The 21,140-nt window shown below is 38.7% G+C and overlaps 1 protein-coding gene across 5 annotated transcripts in view; it reads left to right on the top strand.

The window, feature by feature from the left end:
• The window catches only part of LOC105479130 (solute carrier family 22 member 15), a 95,555-nt gene that overhangs the window by 2,043 nt on the left and 72,372 nt on the right, over positions 1–21,140 (top strand). For 4 of the 5 annotated variants that reach the window (XR_011607847.1, XR_011607925.1, XM_071069445.1 and 1 more), the window contains exon 2: positions 13,403–13,615. The exons of the other annotated variant lie outside the window; for it this stretch is intronic. Coding sequence is in view for 2 of the 4 variants with exons in the window: in XM_071069445.1 (XP_070925546.1) it covers positions 13,403–13,615 (213 nt within the window). In the remaining 2 variants the exon portion in view is untranslated. The remainder of the gene's footprint in view (positions 1–13,402; positions 13,616–21,140) is intronic. 5 annotated transcript variants of the gene reach the window in all.

Here is a 21,140-nt window from a genome sequence, read left to right as displayed (position 1 = left end):
GGCAAAAGTGAATCCTTCACATGCTACATGTTTTTAAGGACTCAGTTACCCCATTGAGATACACGATCCAGGTGGTTGTAGAGCCACGCAGGGCTATCCTGGGTATGAGAGTGGATATCCCTAAAGACCTCTCTACCAGGTCTGTTGTTGGAGATGTTTTGGGTTAGGGCAGCTGGTCTGTGGGGTAGGAGTACTGTGGAGTCCCATTGCTCAGTTGTATCACAGGTGATTTCATCATTCAGCCCTTTTTACAGTTACCTTAAATGAAAGGGGGTTTGTCTGCTTTTAAAATCAAAGGAGTTTTTGTACCATTGCCCAAGCAAGGGGCAGACCAACAACACAGCAAGAAGACCAGAGAGAGGGAGCCTCTGCTCCAGTGGGAGCCTTCTCCCTATCTGCTATTTGGTAATGATTAACGCCAGTTGAGAGGCACAAAACCAGGACAGAGGTGGAAACTTTACAGGCCTTTTAATATTTTCCTTCTTCTGGGACCATTATTATTATTTTTAAAAATGATTTTCCGTTTACTCCAAACACATCCATGTTCAAACTAGGAGGACAAAACCACATGGCAATGCCAATTCTAAAGGGTTTTTGGTTAACTGTTTTCTTGAATTATTGGTACCATCATGTACATCATTAAAAGTTACCTCACTATCCAGTTTCCTTTGACTAGGAGACTTGCCTTCATACTCCTCGCAAACATAATTTTTGGAATCTCAATAGCGTTCAACTAGGAGATAACTAAAGAACAGATGCAGATTTTGCAGATTTTTCCTCAGCATAAGATGCAAATGCCCTGAAAATGGTGATATGTGGTATTAATGTACGTAAACAAAAAGTGAAGGGAAAAAGATTGCCTATGTAAAAATGGTTGATTTATGAATAAGCAATAAGCTTTACAGTTAGAAACATTCTTACTATCAAAATGTACTTGCTGTTCCTAGGATCAGAGCTAGCCGTGATATTTAAATAGGAATAATTCTATTTAGTGTATTACTGTTTCTCTTCTGATGGTCATTCCGAGTTGCTGCCATCATCACTATTTTGTGTTTGTGTATGTGTTTGCTTGTTGTCTAGGCTCTCTGGAGGAGGAAGGTTGAAATACAATTCATTGTTTCTTGATTTCTTTAGACGTGAAATGAAAATGGACCTTACTTCTTTGTTCTAAGCCAGAGGCTCCTGCTTTGTCATTTTCCTCAAAATCATGAATCATACATTGTAGTATAATTTGTGCAGAATTTAAAACCCCCATTTACTATCAGGAACATGTAATCTATAACAAGCATTCGCCAGCAAAATTGTGATGCTGTGCTATGAATCTCATCTTAGATTCTGGTGTTCAAGAATGCATTATTTTTATATAAACTCTTAATAACCTTATTTTTTAGATCCTGGAATGACCAGTACATTAACATTATCCGTGCAATAAATAGCTTTTCACGGCATTTTAGAAAGTGGAATGGTTGCAGAAGAGGAAACTGTAATGGTTAACACATGAAAAGATGTTTTAAGTTCAGTGGTCATCTGGGCCAGGCATATTAAAATGGCTATGAAATACCATTTCACACTTACCATATTAGCAAACATTAAACAATCTAACAGTACGAGTGTGATGAAATGAGAAATAGAAACTATACCCCATTTAGAGAACAAGTTGGCACCATCTAGTAGAATTAAAACCTAGCATTGAACTCGTAGGTACATATCCTACATCGTCCCTTGAGCATGTGCATAGGGAGATATGTGTAAGATGTTTACTGCAACACTGTCTATTATAACAAAAGTTAGAACCACCTGACTTTCAAAACAGGACTGGATAAGATGTGGTATAAATCTAATAGAATACAACATCTGAAATAAATGAACTAGATCTGTATACGACTGTATGGAGGAATTTCTAAAACACAATGTTAAGTGAAAAAAAGCAGAACAGTACATACCATGTGACACATATTCTTAATACAAATTTTAAAAACACACAAACCAATACTATATTTGTTTCATAAATATATATAAACAGTGTAGAAATATAAGAACATGGAGTAGAAAGATCCACACCCAATTCATGAGATTGGTTGCCTCTTGGGAAGGAAGGGAAGGGGTGGGCTTAGGGGAGGGTACAAAGGAGATTGCATCTGTTATCATTTGTTGATTGTGATAGTAGTTTCACGAATCTTGGTTTTTGCTTTTCCATATTAAATATTTTTAAGTGAAAAGATGGTAAAGGGAAGAAGATATGCATATCTAGGAGAGAATACTATAGTTTGCTGTATGAGAATAACGGTTCATTCTTTTTTTAAAATCAATATTCCTTTGATCAATTATGGCTGTGAATTGTGGTCCTTTAAGCACAGGAGGGTGGGGTAGAGTGAGTTTTATTCAGCCTGTTTTGTTAAACTTCATGTAGAATGCTATCACAACTTACCTCCCCTGTCTGCTTATACGTGGCACCATGTCCCTCCCTCCACGAGAAATTCTTAGGTTTGGTGAGATATGACTGAGATCATAGCTGTTTCTTCTAACCTCCCTGGCATAAGCAAGTGATGAAGTTCACACTGTAAGCATTAGTGAAGCCCTTGTTCAGTTATAAAGACCAGCTGTCATCCCCAGGGTGTTCTCACCATCACTGAGGTTTCAGCCATGGTGAGAACCTATGGTCTTAGTAAGACCCTCTCATGACTCCAAAACATGTGGCCATTTACCAGGGCTCTCTGCCAGTTTGAGCAAGTTTTATGCTGCTCCTACTGTCAAATTTTATTTCTATCAGCCCTCACACAGTGGCCTGGAGGTTGGGTCTCCTGAGGGTTTATGCTGATCTGGGAACTTTTGCCTTTCACCAGTTTAGGTGGGTGGGGCAAAGAGACAAACAGTAGTTTGGTCAAAGAAACCAAAGCCACACTGGCCCCCACACCCTCAGGAAAACTGTTGTTGTCCATAGACAGACATTGCCCCCTAGTGTAAAGCAGATAAAGTTGCTGATCTGTCAGACAGATTTTCATCCAGGGAGGTTGTAGAGATACAGGGGCCTCCAGAAGGGTTAAGGAGCTCCTTTGGGCCTGGATGTCTCAAGAATTAGGACATTCCATGGGAAGCAACTAGCCTGATGCCTCTGCAGCACCCAACCCCCCCCGCCGAATGCCTTCCAAGGCCATCCATGGCTGTTTGACTTGTGCCTTGACAGTGAAGGTATTATTTCCCAAGATAGCACAAAAAAAGTCATTAAAGTCACGAAGACGGGCAATGTGAATATGGCAGAAAGAACACTAGGCTTGAATGCTGTGCTACTCTGCTGCAAGATGGCATTATTAGGCAATTGTTATTAGGCAAATGACCCCTCAGTCTCTACTGTGCGCTTGGAAATGACTGGATCACGAAAGTTTAATTTGTTTTGCAAGTTTAGGATTTCTCAGAGTTTCCCAATGCCCGGCAATTAATTGGCCTTGTGGCAGTGTTGACCCTAGGTTTCAGAATACTGGCTTAGTTCATCACCACAGGTAGAAGTTGCCTTAGAAGAAAAAGACTCTGAAATCCAAAGATGCTCACAGCTCAGGACTCTCCTCTCTGACTTCTTTGACCAAACACTCATATGAACTGATATCTGCCTTCATCGGACATGATACAGTACTCAACAAATGGCATATGGTGATTGTAGAAAAAAGAGAAAATATAGAAATTAATACAAATCACTAGTGATTCTAACACCCTAAAGTAAAGCATGCTCACATTTTGGTGTATAGCCTTCCAGACTCTTTATTATATAAATACTGTATATCCATCTTTTTTGCAGAAATGTGTATTGTAAGTGGATTTTTGTCTCTCAGCAATGTTGTGAATGCCTTGTTATGCACATAAAGGAATAGCTATGTATTTTTTAGTGGCTGTAACATGGTATTTCAATATATGGCCATACTGTAATTTGCTATTCCGTTCTCTTGTGTTGCATATGTTATGCTTCCTCTTTTTCAAGTTCACAAACCCACACAGCCCATGGTATTGGTTCTTTCTTCTGTTCTGACCTTTACTTCTTGCCAGATGATTGTTTATCACTCTTCTCAAGACCAGACTTCTCCTGACTCCATTCGTCTAGTTCTACCTAGATGCTTTTTGTCCCAACTTCATGGATAAAATAGAGGTTAGTTGGTGTAAATTTTCTAAACATCGTTTCCTTTTACTTCAAAAATTGTTTTCATCCTCACCTATCTTAAATACCTTCTCTGTTAGGGAACATGTCCAAGAGGAAGACAGAAAGAAGCCCTCTTTCTAGGGATATCTTTTCACTTTTATTTTTGATTCTGTGTAATCCATCAGTTATTTCTCATCCTCTCTTTCTGCATTCTCTGCAGAATACCCTGCATGGTAGATATATGGAAATTGTATTAAATACCATTAACTATTAATAAAGTGAGAGAGTTATGCCCTTCTCAAGCCTTCTTTAGTCCTGTTTATCTAAGGAGAAAGTCTCATTTGCTGTTAGCACTTCTAAAAACATTTCCATATATTTCTGTCTTAACAAAGGGAATGAGCTAGAATGAAAGAATTAGAGGAGCTTCAAACATTATCTAGTTGGAACTTAACATTATTCTGTTTTATTGTATTTATTCATTTTCTTTTAAAACTTCTTTTAAAATTATGAGACATTTCTGATGGAAAAATACAGAGTAATAGCACAAACACACATGTACTTACTTCCAGATTTAATAAATGCAGATATTTTGCCATATTTGTTTAATGTTGTGTCAGTCATAGTTCTACTGGAGAAGCAGGATCCCTAGGATGGAGATGTGTGTGTGTGTGCATGTGTGTGTATGTGTGTTTATGTAGGGTTATATATGTATAATCGATGCATCATTCATTATGGAGATTTGACTGTATACTGTTGCGGGAGCTGGTACAGCAGTCTCTGTAAGGCTGTTGTCTTTGTGTGTGATGTTGGAGCTTGAAGTCTGCAGGGCAGGCGGTCAAGAAAGGAAGATATGATCTGGAGCCCATCAGAAGTGACTGGAATCTGTGTCATTCTCCCTGCCTCCAACCTTGATGAAGTGGCTGCCTTTCCTCATAGAATTAAACATGTACCTGGGCAAGGAGTCAGAGCAGCTGAAGGAGGATCCATGGGAAGGTGGAGCGGTTGCAGCTTCGTGACTGTGCCACGCCAATGAGGTGGACGAGCACATAAGTGGTAAGCTGTGTGAGGCACGAAGGCACCTGCCCCAGCCTGGGCATAAAATGCAAAAACAGCTGCTCCTTCACTTTCACCCCTCTCCTAAATCTAGCCTGAAAATATCTCTTGTGGCCCACCTTAAATAAAAACATACTAGCTAACACTTGACGTTCTAACATTGTGCATATTTTTGTAGTTCCACCTGCCAAGTGATGTCTGTATTGATATAAAATTCTATTTTATGTTAATTTACTGAAATTAAAACATTTGAATTGATTTTAAAGAAGACTATTGAGTAAATAGTAGCAGACAGAAAATGGGCATGTGAAAACTTGCAAGGGGTACTCAGATGACTGAAGTTAGGGAAAAGCTGAGCTAGCCATATAATTCTTCCCAGTTATGTAAAGATATATTCTTTACTTTCCTGACTCTGATCAGGCTATTGCTTTTACCAAATAATTTCTTTTCCTGAGTTCTGTTTTCATTAACTCCTTAGCAGCCTTTACTACCTGCTCAAGTATCACATTAACAACCTTTTCCTGATTCTCCTAGGTGGAATTCACATCTCCATTCTTTGTGTTCTCATGAACTTCATTTCCACTATGGCTAATACAGTATTCCTCACAGTCCGCCTTGCATTCATAGCTTTGGATATACAGTCATGCACCACATAACGATGTTTCTGTCAATGACAGCGTATGCAACACTGGGCCCATAAAAGCATAATGGAGCTGAAAAATTCCTATCGCCTAGTATTTCCTATGCTATGTTTTTAATTGTTATTTTAGAGTGTACTCCTCCTACCTATAAAAAAAAAAAAAAAAGTTAACTGTAAACCAGCGTCAGGCAGATTCTTCGGGAGACAGTCCAGAAGAAGGCATGGTGTGATAGGCGATGAGGGTTCCATGTCTTCAGATGTTGTTTTCCTGAAGACCTTCCATTGGGACAAGATGTGGAGGTAGAGACAGTGGTGTTGATCTTGACTCTGCGTAGGTCTAGGCTAATGTGTGTGTGTCTTAGGTTTTAACAAATAAGTTCAAAAAATTTAAAAAAAATAGAAATAAGCTTATAGAATAAGGATATAAAGAAAAAATATTTTTGTACAGCTATATAATGTGTTTGTGTTTTTAGCTGTGTTACTACAAGAGTCAAAAGTTAAAAAAATTTTAAGTTTAAAATGTAGAAAAGCTACAGTAAGTTTAATTATTATTGAAGAAATAATTTAAAAAATGAATGTAGCCTAATTGTACATTGTTTATAAAGTCTACAGTAGTGTCCTAGGCCTTCACATCCATTCACTCCTCATTCACTGATTCACACAGGGCAACTTCCAGTCCTGCAGGCTCCATTCATGGTAAGTGTCCCATACAGGTGTACCATTTTAAAAATCTTTAATTGTGTATTTTCTATGTTAGGTATGTTTAGAAATACAAATATTTACCACTGTGTTGTAGTTGCCAACAATATTCAGTACAGTAACATGCCTTACAGATTTGTAGCCTAGGAGGAATAGGCTATGCCATATAGCCTAGGTGTGTGGGAGGTTATAGATAGGTTTGGGTAAGTGCACTCTGATGTTTGCACAATGATGGACTTGCCTAACAGACACATTTCTCAGAACGTATCCCAGTTGTTGAGTGATGTACTGACACATGACTGTTTGTTGTCCTCACTTGAATGTATGTGCCTTGAAGGAAAGGACTACTTTTTATCCATTTTATCATCTGAGGTGTATAACATACTGTGTTGCAAAGTTCTGGTGCTTGTTACAAGTTTGTTTCTTAAAAATTAAACCATTGAAGAAGAAGGGATGGTTAGCTGGTAGTGTTACCATTTTACTTGAAAAAGAGAGAGAAGGCTGGGCGCGATGGCTCGTGCCTGTAATCCCAGCACTTTGGGAGGCTGAGGCAGGTGGATCACGAGGTCAGGAGTTCAAGACCAGTCTGGCCAAGATGGTGAAACCCTGTCTCTACTAAAAATACAAAAATTAGCTGGCTGTGGTGATGGGCGTCTGTAATCCCAACTGCTTGGGAGGCTGAGGCAGAGAATTGCTTGAACTTGGGAGGCAGAGGTTGTAGTGAGCCAAGATTGCACCACTGTACTCCAGTCTGGGTGATAGAGTGAGACTCCATCTAAAAAAAAAAAAAAAAAAAAAAAAAAAAAAAAAAAAAAAAAGAGAGCGAGAGAGAAACAGATGCAGATTAAATAATTTGTCCAGAATTTTTTTTTAAATTTATTTTTAAATCGAGGTGGAGTCTTACTATGTTGCCCAGGGTGGTCTTGAACTCCTGGACTCAAGTGATCCTCCTGCCTTGGCTCTCTAAAGTGCTGGGATTATAGGCATGAGCCACTGCACCTGGCCTAGTCTTAATTAGTGATTGGAACAAAAATTAGGTAACAGAGTTACTAGTTGTTTTTCATCTTTTTTTTTTTTTTTTTTGGTTATACCATTATGCAAGGAGTTAGTTAAAAAAATGTATTTGATAGACTATATATGTTATATATATGAGATAGACTTTTATGTATATAGCAGTGTGTTGGGTTCTTTAGAGGGAAATAGCAGTATAAGTTAGAGTTTCTTTCCTTCAGGAGATGACACATCATTGAAAGTTAGAGTTGAACTATATCTACACATTATATAATGATACAAAGCAGTATTTCCCCAGTAAATAGTACAGCCAACTAATGCTTTAGGAATTAAGAGAGGAGATGGTGTAGTCTAGAGTGATTTGTTGAAGCCGTCAGAGAGATATCTGAACTTGAGCTGAACTTTGAAGCTTGGATTTAGGGAGAAATGGGAAGGTCATTTCAGGTAGAAAAACATGAAATTGGAGTAAGTGTGGAAGAGGGAATAACTTATGCCCTTGCTACACAGAGTGTGGTTGTTGGTTGTTGCAGCTTGTTGGAAATGCAGACTCTTAGCCCCACCCAGACTTAGGCAGTCACATTAAATTTAGGAAGCACTATTGTGTACTATTTGTACAGTGCTGTGCCATTCACTGTTGACTATGGAAGAATCGCACTTGACACCGAAGATAGGTTAATTCGATATTAATGACTTGGATAAAGATGTACCATTAGTGTCTGGTCTTAACTGGAAGAAAACGAAACTTAGAGAGGTTTGGATTTGCTCAAGGTTTAATTAGAGCTGGGATTCAGACTCGGGATAACAGATTCTACTGCCTTCACACCACACAATGAATAAGTCATGTTGGGGGAATTGAATAGGCTGGTAGAGGAAGCTTGAATGCAGATTAGTTAGCACCTGGACCATGTGGTGGAGGATCTGGAATGCTAGAAAACTTATTATTTATCCATTAATATGTTTTGACTGGAAGAGTTTCAGGAGGAGTTTCAGGGAGATTGATCTGGTGTCATAATGTAGACAGATTAAAATGGGGAAAAATCAGTATTTAGAGGCACCAGTTACTCCGGGTGTGTTAGTGTGTCTCAAATTTTACACACAAAAAATAGCTAGTATTAGTAAGTCAGCCAACAAATATTGATTGAATACCCACTCTGTGCTGGACAATGGGCATATAATCCTGTCTTCAAGATTAAGGTATGGCTTATGTAATGCTTTGGATTGAGTTGCTTAGGTAACTGAGTACTAAATGCATTAAAAAAAACTAAAGGTGGCCGGGCGCGGTGGCTCAAGCCTGTAATCCCAGCACTTTGGGAGGCCGAGATGGGCGGATCACGAGGTCAGGAGATCGAGACCATCCTGGCTAACACGGTGAAACCCCGTCTCTACTAAAAAAATACAAAAAAAAAAAAAATAGCCGGGCGAGGTGGCAGGCGCCTGTAGTCCCAGCTACTCGGGAGGCTGAGGCAGGAGAATGGCGTAAACCTGGTAGGCGGAGATCCGGCCACTGCACTCCAGCCTCAGCGACAGAGTGAGACTCCGTCTCAAAAAAAAAAAAAAAAAAAAAAGGTAATGGCAACAATAAAATAATCTTTGATTTCCCTCCTCCCTCTATTTTCTCCGAAAAAAGCTCTGGCCCCAAAGTTAAGTGGTTCTTGTTCTCATCCTGCTTTTGCAATTAGTGTTATATATAAATTGAACAGTTTACTTAATCATTCTGTGTCTCATTTTTCCTACTTAAAAAATAAACATCATACTGAACCATGACTTCATAGCACAAGGTATTGTGATGAGACAATTTATAGGAGACTTTTTTGGTTTCCTGAGAAGTATTGTAAGAGCTCATAATGGTGTTAATATAAAATTACTTTAAAAACCTTCACTTCTTGAAACTTTAAAAATTTCAATACCCTAGTGCATTTTAGTCATTTTTCTAATTATAATTACATTGAAAGGGGGGAAAAAATCCAGCCATCTGTGGCACTTGTTCTCCTTCCCTAGAGGTAGAGCTAGAGAAGATAATGATTTATTTGAGATGTTGTTATTCTCACTCTGGTAGACAATGGATGGTGGTTGCTCTTTGTGGCTTTAAGGCCCATCTGCTGATGGGTGCAATTTTATTAGGCAAAACTATGTGGGTGAATGTGTCCATGGTAGTTGTAGATAATAGTAGAGAGAAGAATGAGAGAATATTTTTGTTTTTTTAGGGGAAAGGAATAGGATGTGAGCTGTGTGATTTGTCATAGCCAAAGATAGCAAACCAAAGAGAACCACCCCCATATTCTGTGTGTAGGTGATGCATCCCCATGGCTAGTTAATGCTAAGCCATCTTTGACTTTCTATGACCGTATGACCCTGTAAGTGACTGTAGAATAGAGGACCTAGTTGTTTTTTGTTTGTTTGTTTGTTTTTTGTGGGGGGGCTCGCTCTGTCACCCAGGCTGGAGTGCACTGGCGCAATCTCAGCTCACTGCAACCTCCACCTCCCGGGTTCAAGCAGTTCTTCTGCCTCAGCCTCCCAAGTAGCTGGGACTACAGGCATGTGCCACCATGCCCAGCTACTTTTTTTTTTTTTTTTGTATTTTTGGTAGAGACAGGGTTTCATCATGTTGGTTAGGCTGGTCTCAAACTCCTGACCTCAAATGATCCACCCACCTTGACCTCCAACAGTCCTGGGATTACAGGTATGAGTCACCGCACCTGGCCAAGGACCAGTATTAATCTGAATGCAGTGTTTAAGCATTGCCTCTCTGACATAATTTCTCACAGTACCCCTTTCATAGCATTTATGAAACAGTATCATTACTGCCTGCTTCTTCTGTCTCCCTTATGGTTAGCAAAAGTAAGCATGACCATGGGTACTGGAGGAGACAAAAAGGCTAACACCGTTTTATTGAGGCTGGCACTGCATAGAAGAGTTGCAAGTTTCTGACTCTTCTGGTGGCATAAAGCTGTGGACCTGTATGTTCTGTGAGGGCCTTGGATGTATGTGTGTGTGTGTGTGTGTTTGTGTGGGTGTGTGTGCATGCATAGGAGGTGGATGAGGAAGACATTGTGAAGAGTGGGAGGAGAACAGAGAAGATGAGAGAAGTGGAAAGTGCTTATTCTGCCTGCAGGTTGCTAGAAAGAAAACTGGTTAATACTGATGAATACAGATAATACTGCTTAGGTAGATTTCACTATTCCCTATATTATGAATAAGGGTATATAGCAACATCACTTTGTTTTTGAGTTGTTTTCTCCAAACTGGCTTTATTGAGAATGGTATCCTTCATAATGGACGATGCCTCAGATTAGAGGACCCTTTGGAGCATTTCTTCTTCTACCTAGAAGATTGCTTATCCTAGAACAATCCAGATAAAAATATATGTTGGCCAGGCATGGTGGCTCACGCCTGTAATCCCAGCACTTTGGTAGGCTGAGGCGGGTGGATCACTGGAGGTCAGGAGTTCAAGAACAACCTGGCCAACATGGTGAAACCCCATCTCTACTAAAAATACAAAAATTAGCTGGGCGTGTTGGCAGGTACCTGTAATCCCAGCTACTCAGGAGGCTGAGGCATGAGAATCACTTGAATCTGGGAGGCAGAGATTGCAGTGAGCCAAGATCGCACCATTACACTCTAGCCTGGGTGACAAGAGCGAAACTCAGTCTCAAAAAAAAAAAAAAAAATGATATGTTAACATATATTCAAAAGAAACTTTGAATAGTGCCTGGCACATAATTAGCATTATAAAGGCATGTGCTGTTATTGGTATTCCATCCTGGTCATTTATTCATTCACCTGTTGAGTGTGTAGGCCCTGGGTTATTTGCTTTGGAAGACCAAAGGTGAATCAGACATAGATCCTGCCTTTAAGGAGAGTATATTTCAATCAGACAAAATAAGACAAGCAAATACATAAATATAATACAGTGAAGGAAATGGTTCATGCTCTCAAAAGTCTAGATGGAGCTTTAGGAGTGAGCAGCCAGAAACAGGAGAGGACTTCTGGAGGGGTTGGAGATACAAGCAAGACAGTAAGGAAGGCTTCATGGAGGAGGTGATATCTGTGTTGCATCTTGGAGGATGGGGAAAGTTCAAACATTTGCAGCAGGAGAAAGTGCCTTCCAGGTGAAGCGAATGGTGTGAACAAAGGTAGGAAAGAGTACATTTAGAAAACATAACTAGTTTGCTTTCCTAATTGAAGGCTGTGCATTCACTAGAATGTGTGTTTTGAGTCCTCTCCTCCCGAGTTCCCTTGCCCCATGTTTTTCATTGCTTTATACCCATCAATTAAATTTCAGCAGATTATAATAATCAGGGGCAGTTCCTAAATGGGTGTAAGTGGCTTTGTAATTATAGCTGCTGCTAAATGTGTAATCTGTCTGTTCATATAATTATTAAGGTTTTTATATTTATAAGCTGATTACCTCCTATTTGAAAACTTCTGTAATAGTATGCAAATAGGAGCCGGTCTAGGAACTTACTTTCCCTTGCAGTGTATAAGAAATCACCCAGCATCCTGACCCATGGCAGCTTTGTACCTCTCCAGAGAGTGCCATCGTCGATGGACTCAAAGTAGATTGAGAATGCCTTAGATCCTCTCAGCCTTACCCAGAATGGAAACATCACATCTGTTTTTTTGTTTTTTGTTTTTTGTCTCACTCTGTCACCCAGACTGGAGTGCAGTGGTGTGATCTCAGCTCACTGCAACTTCCACCTCCTGGGTTCAAGCGATTCTCCTGCCTGAGCCTCCCGAGTAGCTGGAATTACAGGTGCCCGCCACCACACCTGGAAAATTTATGTATTTTTAGTAGAGATGGGGTTTCACCATGTTGGCCAGGCTGGTCTCTAACTCCTGACCTCAAGTGATCCACCTGCCTCAGCCTCCCAAAATGCTGGGACTGCAGCAGTGATGATTAAAGGTATCTTAAGACATCAAGTTCTAAGTTAATAGGGATAGTTTCTTTAGATTGTCTTGCTCTGGAGCAGACTGATTATGTGTTTTCTTAATAAGTGTTAAACTTGAAATAATCATCCAACAATGGGAGTTAATACTGAAAATCCATAGCACAAAAAGGTTGCAATAGGGCTTGACATAAACCCAATTGCAAGTAGCTGTAAAGCCCAGAACAATTAGTGACAATGGCATATGTGTTTAATAAATATTTCTTGAATGAACGTGTGAAGTATTTTTCTTGAACGAATGCGTGAAATATATTTTCTTTGCAGGAGGACAACTATGGCTAGATCAAACCAAGACTAAGTACAACTCAACATTACAAAATGAGTATCTATAGCTGGGACTTTGAATTTCTTAAAATCTTATTATGAGCTGTATATCATATTTTAAAATAGTGCCTACTCTAGTGCATACTATGCTTACCTGCTTTAGTAAAACAATATAATATATATTGTTTTCTGAGACAATTATACTACAGAAAGTCTCTTGTTTAGATCATGAATCCAAGGCCAAGATACTCCTAGCCCCCTAGTGAATGCTTATCTGATCTGAAGATATGGTGTTGAAGAGATAATAGCTGGAATGTTACTCTTTTAAATCAGAGCAAATAATGTTTTCCCTGCCCTTCTGCTTTTGAACCATATAAGCATATAAACAGTGTCTTTAGCATCAGAAATATCTCAAAAGAAAGAAAACCCTCTGAAAAAGTATAAAGCATTTTACAAGTGGGATTGCCAATGATTCTGTTTGTGGTAGATCATAAAGGTTCTTTTTTATGTTTTTCTCCTTTGTTTCTGATGTGGCTTATATCTGTAGCTCATAAAAATACAAAAGCAAGAAACTGATCTTTCAAGGTTTGCAAGCCTGCTAAGTGTCTTCAACATTGATGGCAAATGTCTGCAGTGTTTGGTTCTGTGTGTTTGCTCTTTCAGCTCTACGTTGCCACGGAGGCCATCCTCATTGCACTGGTTGGGGCCACGCCATCATACCACTGGGACCTGGCAGAGCTCCTGCCAAATCAGAGCCACGGTAACCAGTCAGCTGGTGAAGACCAGGCCTTTGGGGACTGGCTCCTGACAGCCAACGGCAGTGAGATCCATAAGCATGTGCATTTCAGCAGCAGCTTCACCTCCATTGCCTCAGAGGTAACAACAGGCTGTTCCAATCACTAAATAAATGTCTCTCTTTGTCCAGATGGAGCTACTCTTTTTGTCTTGCTGATTTAAATATCAGCCATATTTTCAAATAACTTTCCAGTAAATTTAAAAGTTAAAGGTTTTAATGTATCAAAGGAGAATATTCTATGAGAACACATTCCTTTCCTCTCACTACACATGGGAGAAGTGTGAATCTTTCCAAACTAGTTAGATGAAAAGATACAAGCTCCAAAAGAACAATATATTGATTATGTTGTCCTTTTAAAAAGTGAATTAAATCTTTAATCTCTCTTTATTAAATGTGCAAAAATTAACACAGAGAAATGTAACAATTCATATATAGCATCCATAGTTCTTTTTTTTTTTTTGAGACAGAGTCTTGTGTTGTGGCCCAGGCTGGAGTGCAGTGGCACAATCTCGGTTTACTGCAACCTCTGCCTTCTGGGTTCAAGCAATTCTTCTGCCTCAGCTCCCAAGTAGCTGGGATTACAGGCGCCCACCACCATGCCTGGCTAATTATTTTTTTGGAGTTTTAGTAGAGAAGGTGTTTCACTGTGTTGACCAGGCTGCTCTTGAACTCTTGACCTCAGGTGATCCACCCACCTTGGCCTCCCAGAGTGCTGGGATTACAGGCATGAACCACCGTGCCTGACCCATAGCTCATTTTTAAGTCCAGTCCTGTGTGTAGACCATATGGAGCACCTTGCCTGTACAATGTAAAACACAGATAGTACCGCCTAGTGTGGGCAGGAAGCCTTACTTTCAAGGGGGCTTTGCTGGCCAGAGAGACGTTTCTGGTCCTTCTGAGCCAGCCAGAGTTAAAGAATCTGAGGGTAGATGGTCTGGTGAAGAGAAACCCTGGGTGGGGGCAGATCTCATGGTCAGCTGGAAGGCACTGGTGTTGGTTGTTAAAATGTAGAAATACTCCCCTTTCCTTTGCCTGGTCCCCTTGAGCTACCCATGTGTCTGTTGGCATCCTGGCCCCATCCTTGGACCCTATGATCCAGTTAATGGGGTAAATGCCTGGTACAACAGGGGGCCTCTGGGACCCTTGCCAGCTCTCAGTTCTGGTTGCCATGCTAGTTAGCTCTCCCAAAATCCCTTGACCACTCCTTCCTGGAAGCCACTCTCCTGTGTGTCTGAGTGTGTGAGAGTATGTGTGTGTGTGTCCGCCTGTCTGTATGTCTGCACCATGGCCTAGCCAGCCTTACCTGTTGTTGACTATTTTGATAATCCTGCTTTGGATGTGGCATACTAAAAAAAGGGGAGACATGCCAAGGATGATGTTTTCTTGGCCTTTTTTTAGGAGTCCCCAGTGGAGTGCCCCACTCCTAAAAGTTACGAGACTAACTTTTTGAGTGACCACCAAAGCAGCATTTCTGACTGCAATTCCTGATGTTACTCTTCACTTAGAAACCTCCAGTGATGCTCCCACAGCACACAGAACACATTAGAGACCCTATGAGTTACATTCAGGACCCCTCACACTTCATAGCTTGGTCTAGGTGTACTTTTCCAGCCCCACTCTGCACTTTCCCCCGCTCTCACCCCAGTGGAAATATTTACTATTTCCCACACGTGCCCCGAGCTCTCAGCATAACCTGTTACTGTCAGAAAAACCCTCACCACTTGCCCTGACTTCCACCTGGTGAAATCCTTACCTACCCTCTAAGGCTCACTTTCAGTGTCACCTTCCCTGTGAGTCTTCCCAGCCAACTCCCTAGGAGTAAATATGCTTTTGTTTCTGTTCCAGTACCAATTTATTTTCACTTATGTTACAGACTGTTGTTTGTGGTTCAGCTCTAAGAGTTCTTTGAGGTCAGAAACCATGTTTTGGTCATCTTTGTATCTCCATGGCCTATAGCAGCCACCAGCACCACCACCACCACCACCACCACCACCAACACCACCACCACCACCACCACCACCACCACCACCACCACCACCATTGCCACCACTCCTAACCTGTTAAAATAACAAGCAGCTTTGTTTAATGATTATGATATGCCAGAGATTGTGATATACGTAAAATTTAATTATCAAAGTAATTCTATGAGATAGGAATCATTTCCCCCATTTTACAGATTAAAAAAATGGAGATCCCTTGAGGTCAGTGTTAGCTAATAATGGCAGAGCTGAGATTTGAAGCTAAATTATTCTTCACTCAGAAGCCTGTGCTCTTAATTATTGTGCTTTTTAGGAGTGTATCTTATCCAAATTGGCATGTACATTTCTTAGGTTCTTTTTGGTGAGTAATTATAGCCAAATAATTTTTAAAACATTTTTTATTTGGCAATAATTTCAAATGAAAGAAATTGTGAGAATAGTGCAAAGAATCCCCTTATCTCTTTTAGTTTCATCTATTGTTACTAGTTTGCCTCATTAGCATTATTATTGTCTGTTTTTTCCTAAGCCATTTGAAAGTTGCATATATTAGTGTTCTTTTATGCCCAGATACTTCAGCGTGTATTTCCTAAAAATAGGATGTTCTCTTCATAACCACACTACAGTTATCAATGTCAAGAAATTCAACATTGATACTATAGTTTTATTTAAGCTATACCTAGTTGTATGCCATCCGTACCTAATTTGTCAGTTAACCCAATGACATCCTTGATAGCATTGTATTTTCCTCTCATGTATTGAATCCGATTCAGAATCACATATGACATTTAGTCTTATAGTTCTTTAGTATCTTTTGACCTTCAGCCTTTTTTTTCTTTTATAACACTCATATTATTAAAGCATCTATACCTCTTCTCTTTTTCAAAATAAGAATGTTCTTCATTTTGGATCTGTCTGATGATTCCTCATTTGGGTTGGTTTTGCATCCCAAGTCAGAATAGTACATAAATAATGTATCCCTCTCAGGGTATCACATCAAAAGACACACTATATCCATCTGCCCTTAGTGGTGATGTTAATTTTGATTAGCCATTCCAGGTATTGTCTGATATTCTCCCCGTCCCTGCCAGTTACTATCTTTTTTTCATTTCCAGGAATAGAGAACTATGGGGAATCACTTTCAGGTTATATAAATTTGCTGTTTCTTATTGCTGCAACCTCTGTCTCCTATGTTCAAGCAATTCTCCTGCCTCACCCTCCCAAGTAGCTGGGATTACAGGCACCTGCCACCGTGCCCTGCTAATTTTTGTCTTTTAATAGAGACAGGGTTTCACCATATTGGCCAGGCTGGTCTCGAACTCCTGACCTCAGGTGATCTCCCCTCCTTAGCCTCCCAAAGTGCTGGGATTATAGGTGTGAGCTACTGTACCTGGCCCAAAATGGTTATTTCTTAACTCCAGCACTTTCATCACATTTACTAGCTTTCGTACTTTCTACTGTAAGCAAGAGCCCTTTCTTCTCCCTTGTCTGTCTCTGTGCCTATTTGCCTATATATTTATCAACCATATGTATATACTCTTGGATTCCTATTCTTTTCAATGATTTGTAATTTATTACAGCTCTGAATTGTTTTGGAACTAAAATTTTTCCTAGTTTGCCAATGGGAACCTCTTCAAGCTGCCTCTTGTGTCCTTTTATTTTTAATAAAAATTTTCATTTTGAAATAATTGTGGGTTTACATGCAGTTGCAAGAAATAATACAGAGAAATTTTGTGTACCCTTTACCTAGTTTCCCCCAATGGGGAAAACCATAGTATAATATCATAACTGAAATATTGACACTGACACTGCTAAGACACAAAACATTTCCATCACCACAAGGATCCTTCATGGCCTTTTAGAGCCACACCCACTTTCCTCCCATCCCTTACCCTTTTCTTAATCACTAGTAACCACTAATCTGCCCTCTTATACTATGAGTTTTTCATTTTAAGGATGTTGTAAAAATGGAATCATGTTGTAGAAGCCTTTTGAAATTGGCTTTTTTTATTCAGCATAATTATCTGCAGATTCATCTAGGCTTAGTTTTATTACTGTGGTTATATAAGCAGATTTGGAAAGGGATAGATTACCGCTTTATCTTGTTCAAAAAGTATTTTCATTATTTCAGTTCCTTTGCCTTTCCATATAAATTTTAGAATAATTTTGTCTATATCTACCAACAAATATTTTTGAGATTTCGATAGAAGTTGTGTTAAACCTGCATATAAATTTGGGGAGAATCAATGTCTTTACTATGCTGAGTCTTCCAATACATCAATACTATGTGTTATTTTAAGTGTCTTTGATTTCTTTCATCAATGTTTCATATCTTTAGTATGCAAACTGTGAACATGTTTTATTAGATTCCCATCTAAATATTTCTTTTTCTTTTTTTTGAGGGATTGTAAATGGTATTGTATTTTAAATTTCTGTTTCTACATGTTTATTGCTAGTATAGATAAATATTATACAAGTAATTTTTGTATGTTAATCTTGTATCCTTTGATCTTAATCTTGTGTTATTTCTTTTTGGGAAATTTTTAAATTATGAATTTAATTTCTTTAATAGTTATAGAGTGATTCAAATGATATATTTTGTATTGTATGAGTTGTGTACTTTGTGCTTTTCAAGGAGTTAGTCCATTTCATCTAAGTTGTTACTTATTAATTCTAGGTGCTTTTTGAAGATTCTTTGGGATTTTCTTGACAGTCATATAAAAAGTAAGGACAGTTTTATTTTTTTTTCTATTTCCAATCTGTATGCCTTTTGTTTCCTTATTGCTCTGGCTAGAATGTCTAGCACTGTGTTGAATAAAATGGTAGGAGTGGACATCCTTGCCTTGATTCTGGTCTTAGGAGGGATTCACTCAATCTTTCACCATTAAGTGCAGTGTTAGCTGTAGGTTTTTATAGATGCTCTTTATCAAATCAAGGAAGCTTCCCATAATTCCAATATTTTTTATGCCAATACCATGCTGTTTTGGTTACTATAGCTCTGTAGCAGAATTTGAATTCAAATAATGTGATTACTCCAGGTTTTTTGTTGTTGTTGTTGTTGCTCAGGATGGCTTTGGCTATTCTGGGTCTTTGGTGATTCCATATAAATTTTAGAATGATTTTTTTTCTCTTTCTATGGAGATGTCATTGGTATTTTGATAGAAATAGCATTGAATCTGTAGATTGTTTTGGGTAGTATGAACATTTTAACAATATTGATTTTTCCAGTCCATTAACATGAAATATCTATCCATTTTTTTGTGTCCTCTTCAATTTCTTGCATCAATATTTTGTAGTTTTCACTGTAGAGATCTTTCACTTCTTTGGCGAGGTTTATTTTTAAGTATTTTATTTTATTTGTAGCTTTTGAAGATGGGATTACTTTCTTGATTTCTTTTTCAGATTGTTCACTGTTAGCATATAGAAATGCCCCTGATTTTATATGTTCACTTTGTATCCTGCAAGTTTACTGAATTTGTTTCTATTCTAATAATTCTTTGGTGGAGTCTTTAGATTTTTTCAGATCATATCATCTGCAAACAAGGGTAGTTTGACTTCTTCCTTTCCAATTTGGATGCCCTTTATTTCTTTCTCTTGTCTGATTGCTCTAGCTAGGACTAACAGTACTAAGTTGAATAATAGGGGTGAAAATGCACATCCTTGTCTTGTTCTAGATCTTAGAGGAAAGACTTTCAGTTTTTCTCTGTCCAGTATGATACTAGCTGTGGGTCTGTCGTATATGGCTTTTATTATTTTGAGGCATGTTCCTTCTATACCTAGATTTTTGCAGATTTTTATGAAGGATGTTGAATTTTATCAAATGCTTTTTCAGCATCAATGGAAATGATTGTATGTTTTTTGTTCTTCATTCTGTTGATATGATGTATCACATTGATTTGCATATGTTGAACCATCCTTGCATTCCTGGGATGAATCCCACTTGGTCATGATGGATGTTTTAATGTGTTGCTGAATTTGGTTTTCTAGTATTTTGTTGAGAATTTTTGCATCAAAATTCATCAGAGATATTGGCCTGTAGGTTTTCTTTTTTTGATGTGTCTTTGTCTGGTTTTGGTATCAGGGTAATACTGGCCTCGAAGAATCATTTTGGAAGTAGAATCAGCTCTCCTCCTCTATTTTTTGGAGTAGTTTGAGTAGGATTGGTATTAGTTCTTCTTTAAATATTTGGTAGAATTCAACAGTAAAGCCAATGGGTCTCTGGCATTTCTTTTCTGGGAGACTTTTTATTATGACTTTGATCTTGTTACTTGTTGATCTATTTAGGTTTTGGAGTTCTTCATGGCTCAATCTTGAAAGGTTGTATATGTCTAGGAATTTATCCATTTCTTCTAGATTTTCCAACATATTGGCATATAGTTGGTCATAGTAGCCTGTAATGATCCTTTGAATTTCTGTCATATCAGTTGTAATGTCCCCTTTTTCATCTCTGATTTTATTTATTTGGGTCTTCTCTCTTTTTTTCTTAGTTTAGCTAAAGGTTTATTGATTTTATCTTTTCAAAAAAACAATTTTTTCATTTTGTTGATCTTCTGTACTTTTTAAAAAATTTCAAGTTCATTTATTTCTTCTCTGATCTTTATTATTTCTTTTCTTCTACTAATTTTGGGTTTGGTTTGCTCTTGCTTTCTAATTCTTTAATCTGCATCATTAGGTTATTTATTTGAAGTTTTTCTACTGTTTTGATGTAGATGCTTATTGCAATAAACTTTCCTCTTAGTACTGCTATATTCCATGGGTTTTGGTATATTGTATTTCCATTTTCATTTGTTTCAAGAAATTTTTAAATTTTCTTCTTAATTTCTTCTTTGACCCACTGGTCAATTCAGAAGCATATTGTTTCATTTCCTTATGTTTGTATCGTTTTCAAAGTCCCACCTGTTATTGATTTCTAGTTTTGTTCCATTGTGGTTGGATAAGATATTTGAAATGATTTTAATATTTTTGAAATTTTTTTTTCCTTTCTTTTTTGAGATGGAGTCTCGCACCATTGCCCAGGCTGGAGGGCAGTGGTGCAATCTCGGCTCATTGCAACCTCCGCCTCCTGGGTCCAAGCAATTCTCCTGCCTCAGCCTCCTGAGTAGCTGGGACTACAGGCGCGTGCCACCATGCCCAGCTAATTTTTTCTATTTTTTAGTAGAGACAGGGTTTCACCATGTTAGCCAGGATGGTCTTGATCTCCTGACCTCGTGATCCACCCGCCTTGGCCTCCCAAAGTGTTGGGATTACAGGCATGAGCCACCGCACCCGGCTATTTTTGAAATTTTTAAGACTTGTTTTGTGGCTAACATATGGCCTATCTTTGAACATGATCCATTTGCTGAGGAGAAGAACGGAAGAATGTATATTCTGCAGCTATTGGATGAAATATTTTGTGAATATTTATTTGGTCTATAATGCAGATCCATTTGGTCTATAGTGCAGATTAAGTCTAATGTTTGTTGATTTTTCTCTCTGGATGACCTGTCCAGTGCTGAAAGTGACATGCTGAAGCCTCCAGCAACTATTGTATTGGGGTTTATCTCTCTTTTTAGCCCTAATAATATTTGTTTCATATATTTGGGTGCTCCAGTGTTGGGTGCATTACATTTTTAGTTCTTTTTTTTTTTTT

The sequence above is a fragment of the Macaca nemestrina genome, chromosome 1 (assembly GCF_043159975.1).
Source record: "Macaca nemestrina isolate mMacNem1 chromosome 1, mMacNem.hap1, whole genome shotgun sequence".
Taxonomy (NCBI): Eukaryota; Metazoa; Chordata; class Mammalia; order Primates; family Cercopithecidae; genus Macaca; species Macaca nemestrina.
The sequence above is the reverse complement of the archived record's forward strand: the minus strand, read 5'-3'. Positions and strand labels throughout refer to the sequence as shown.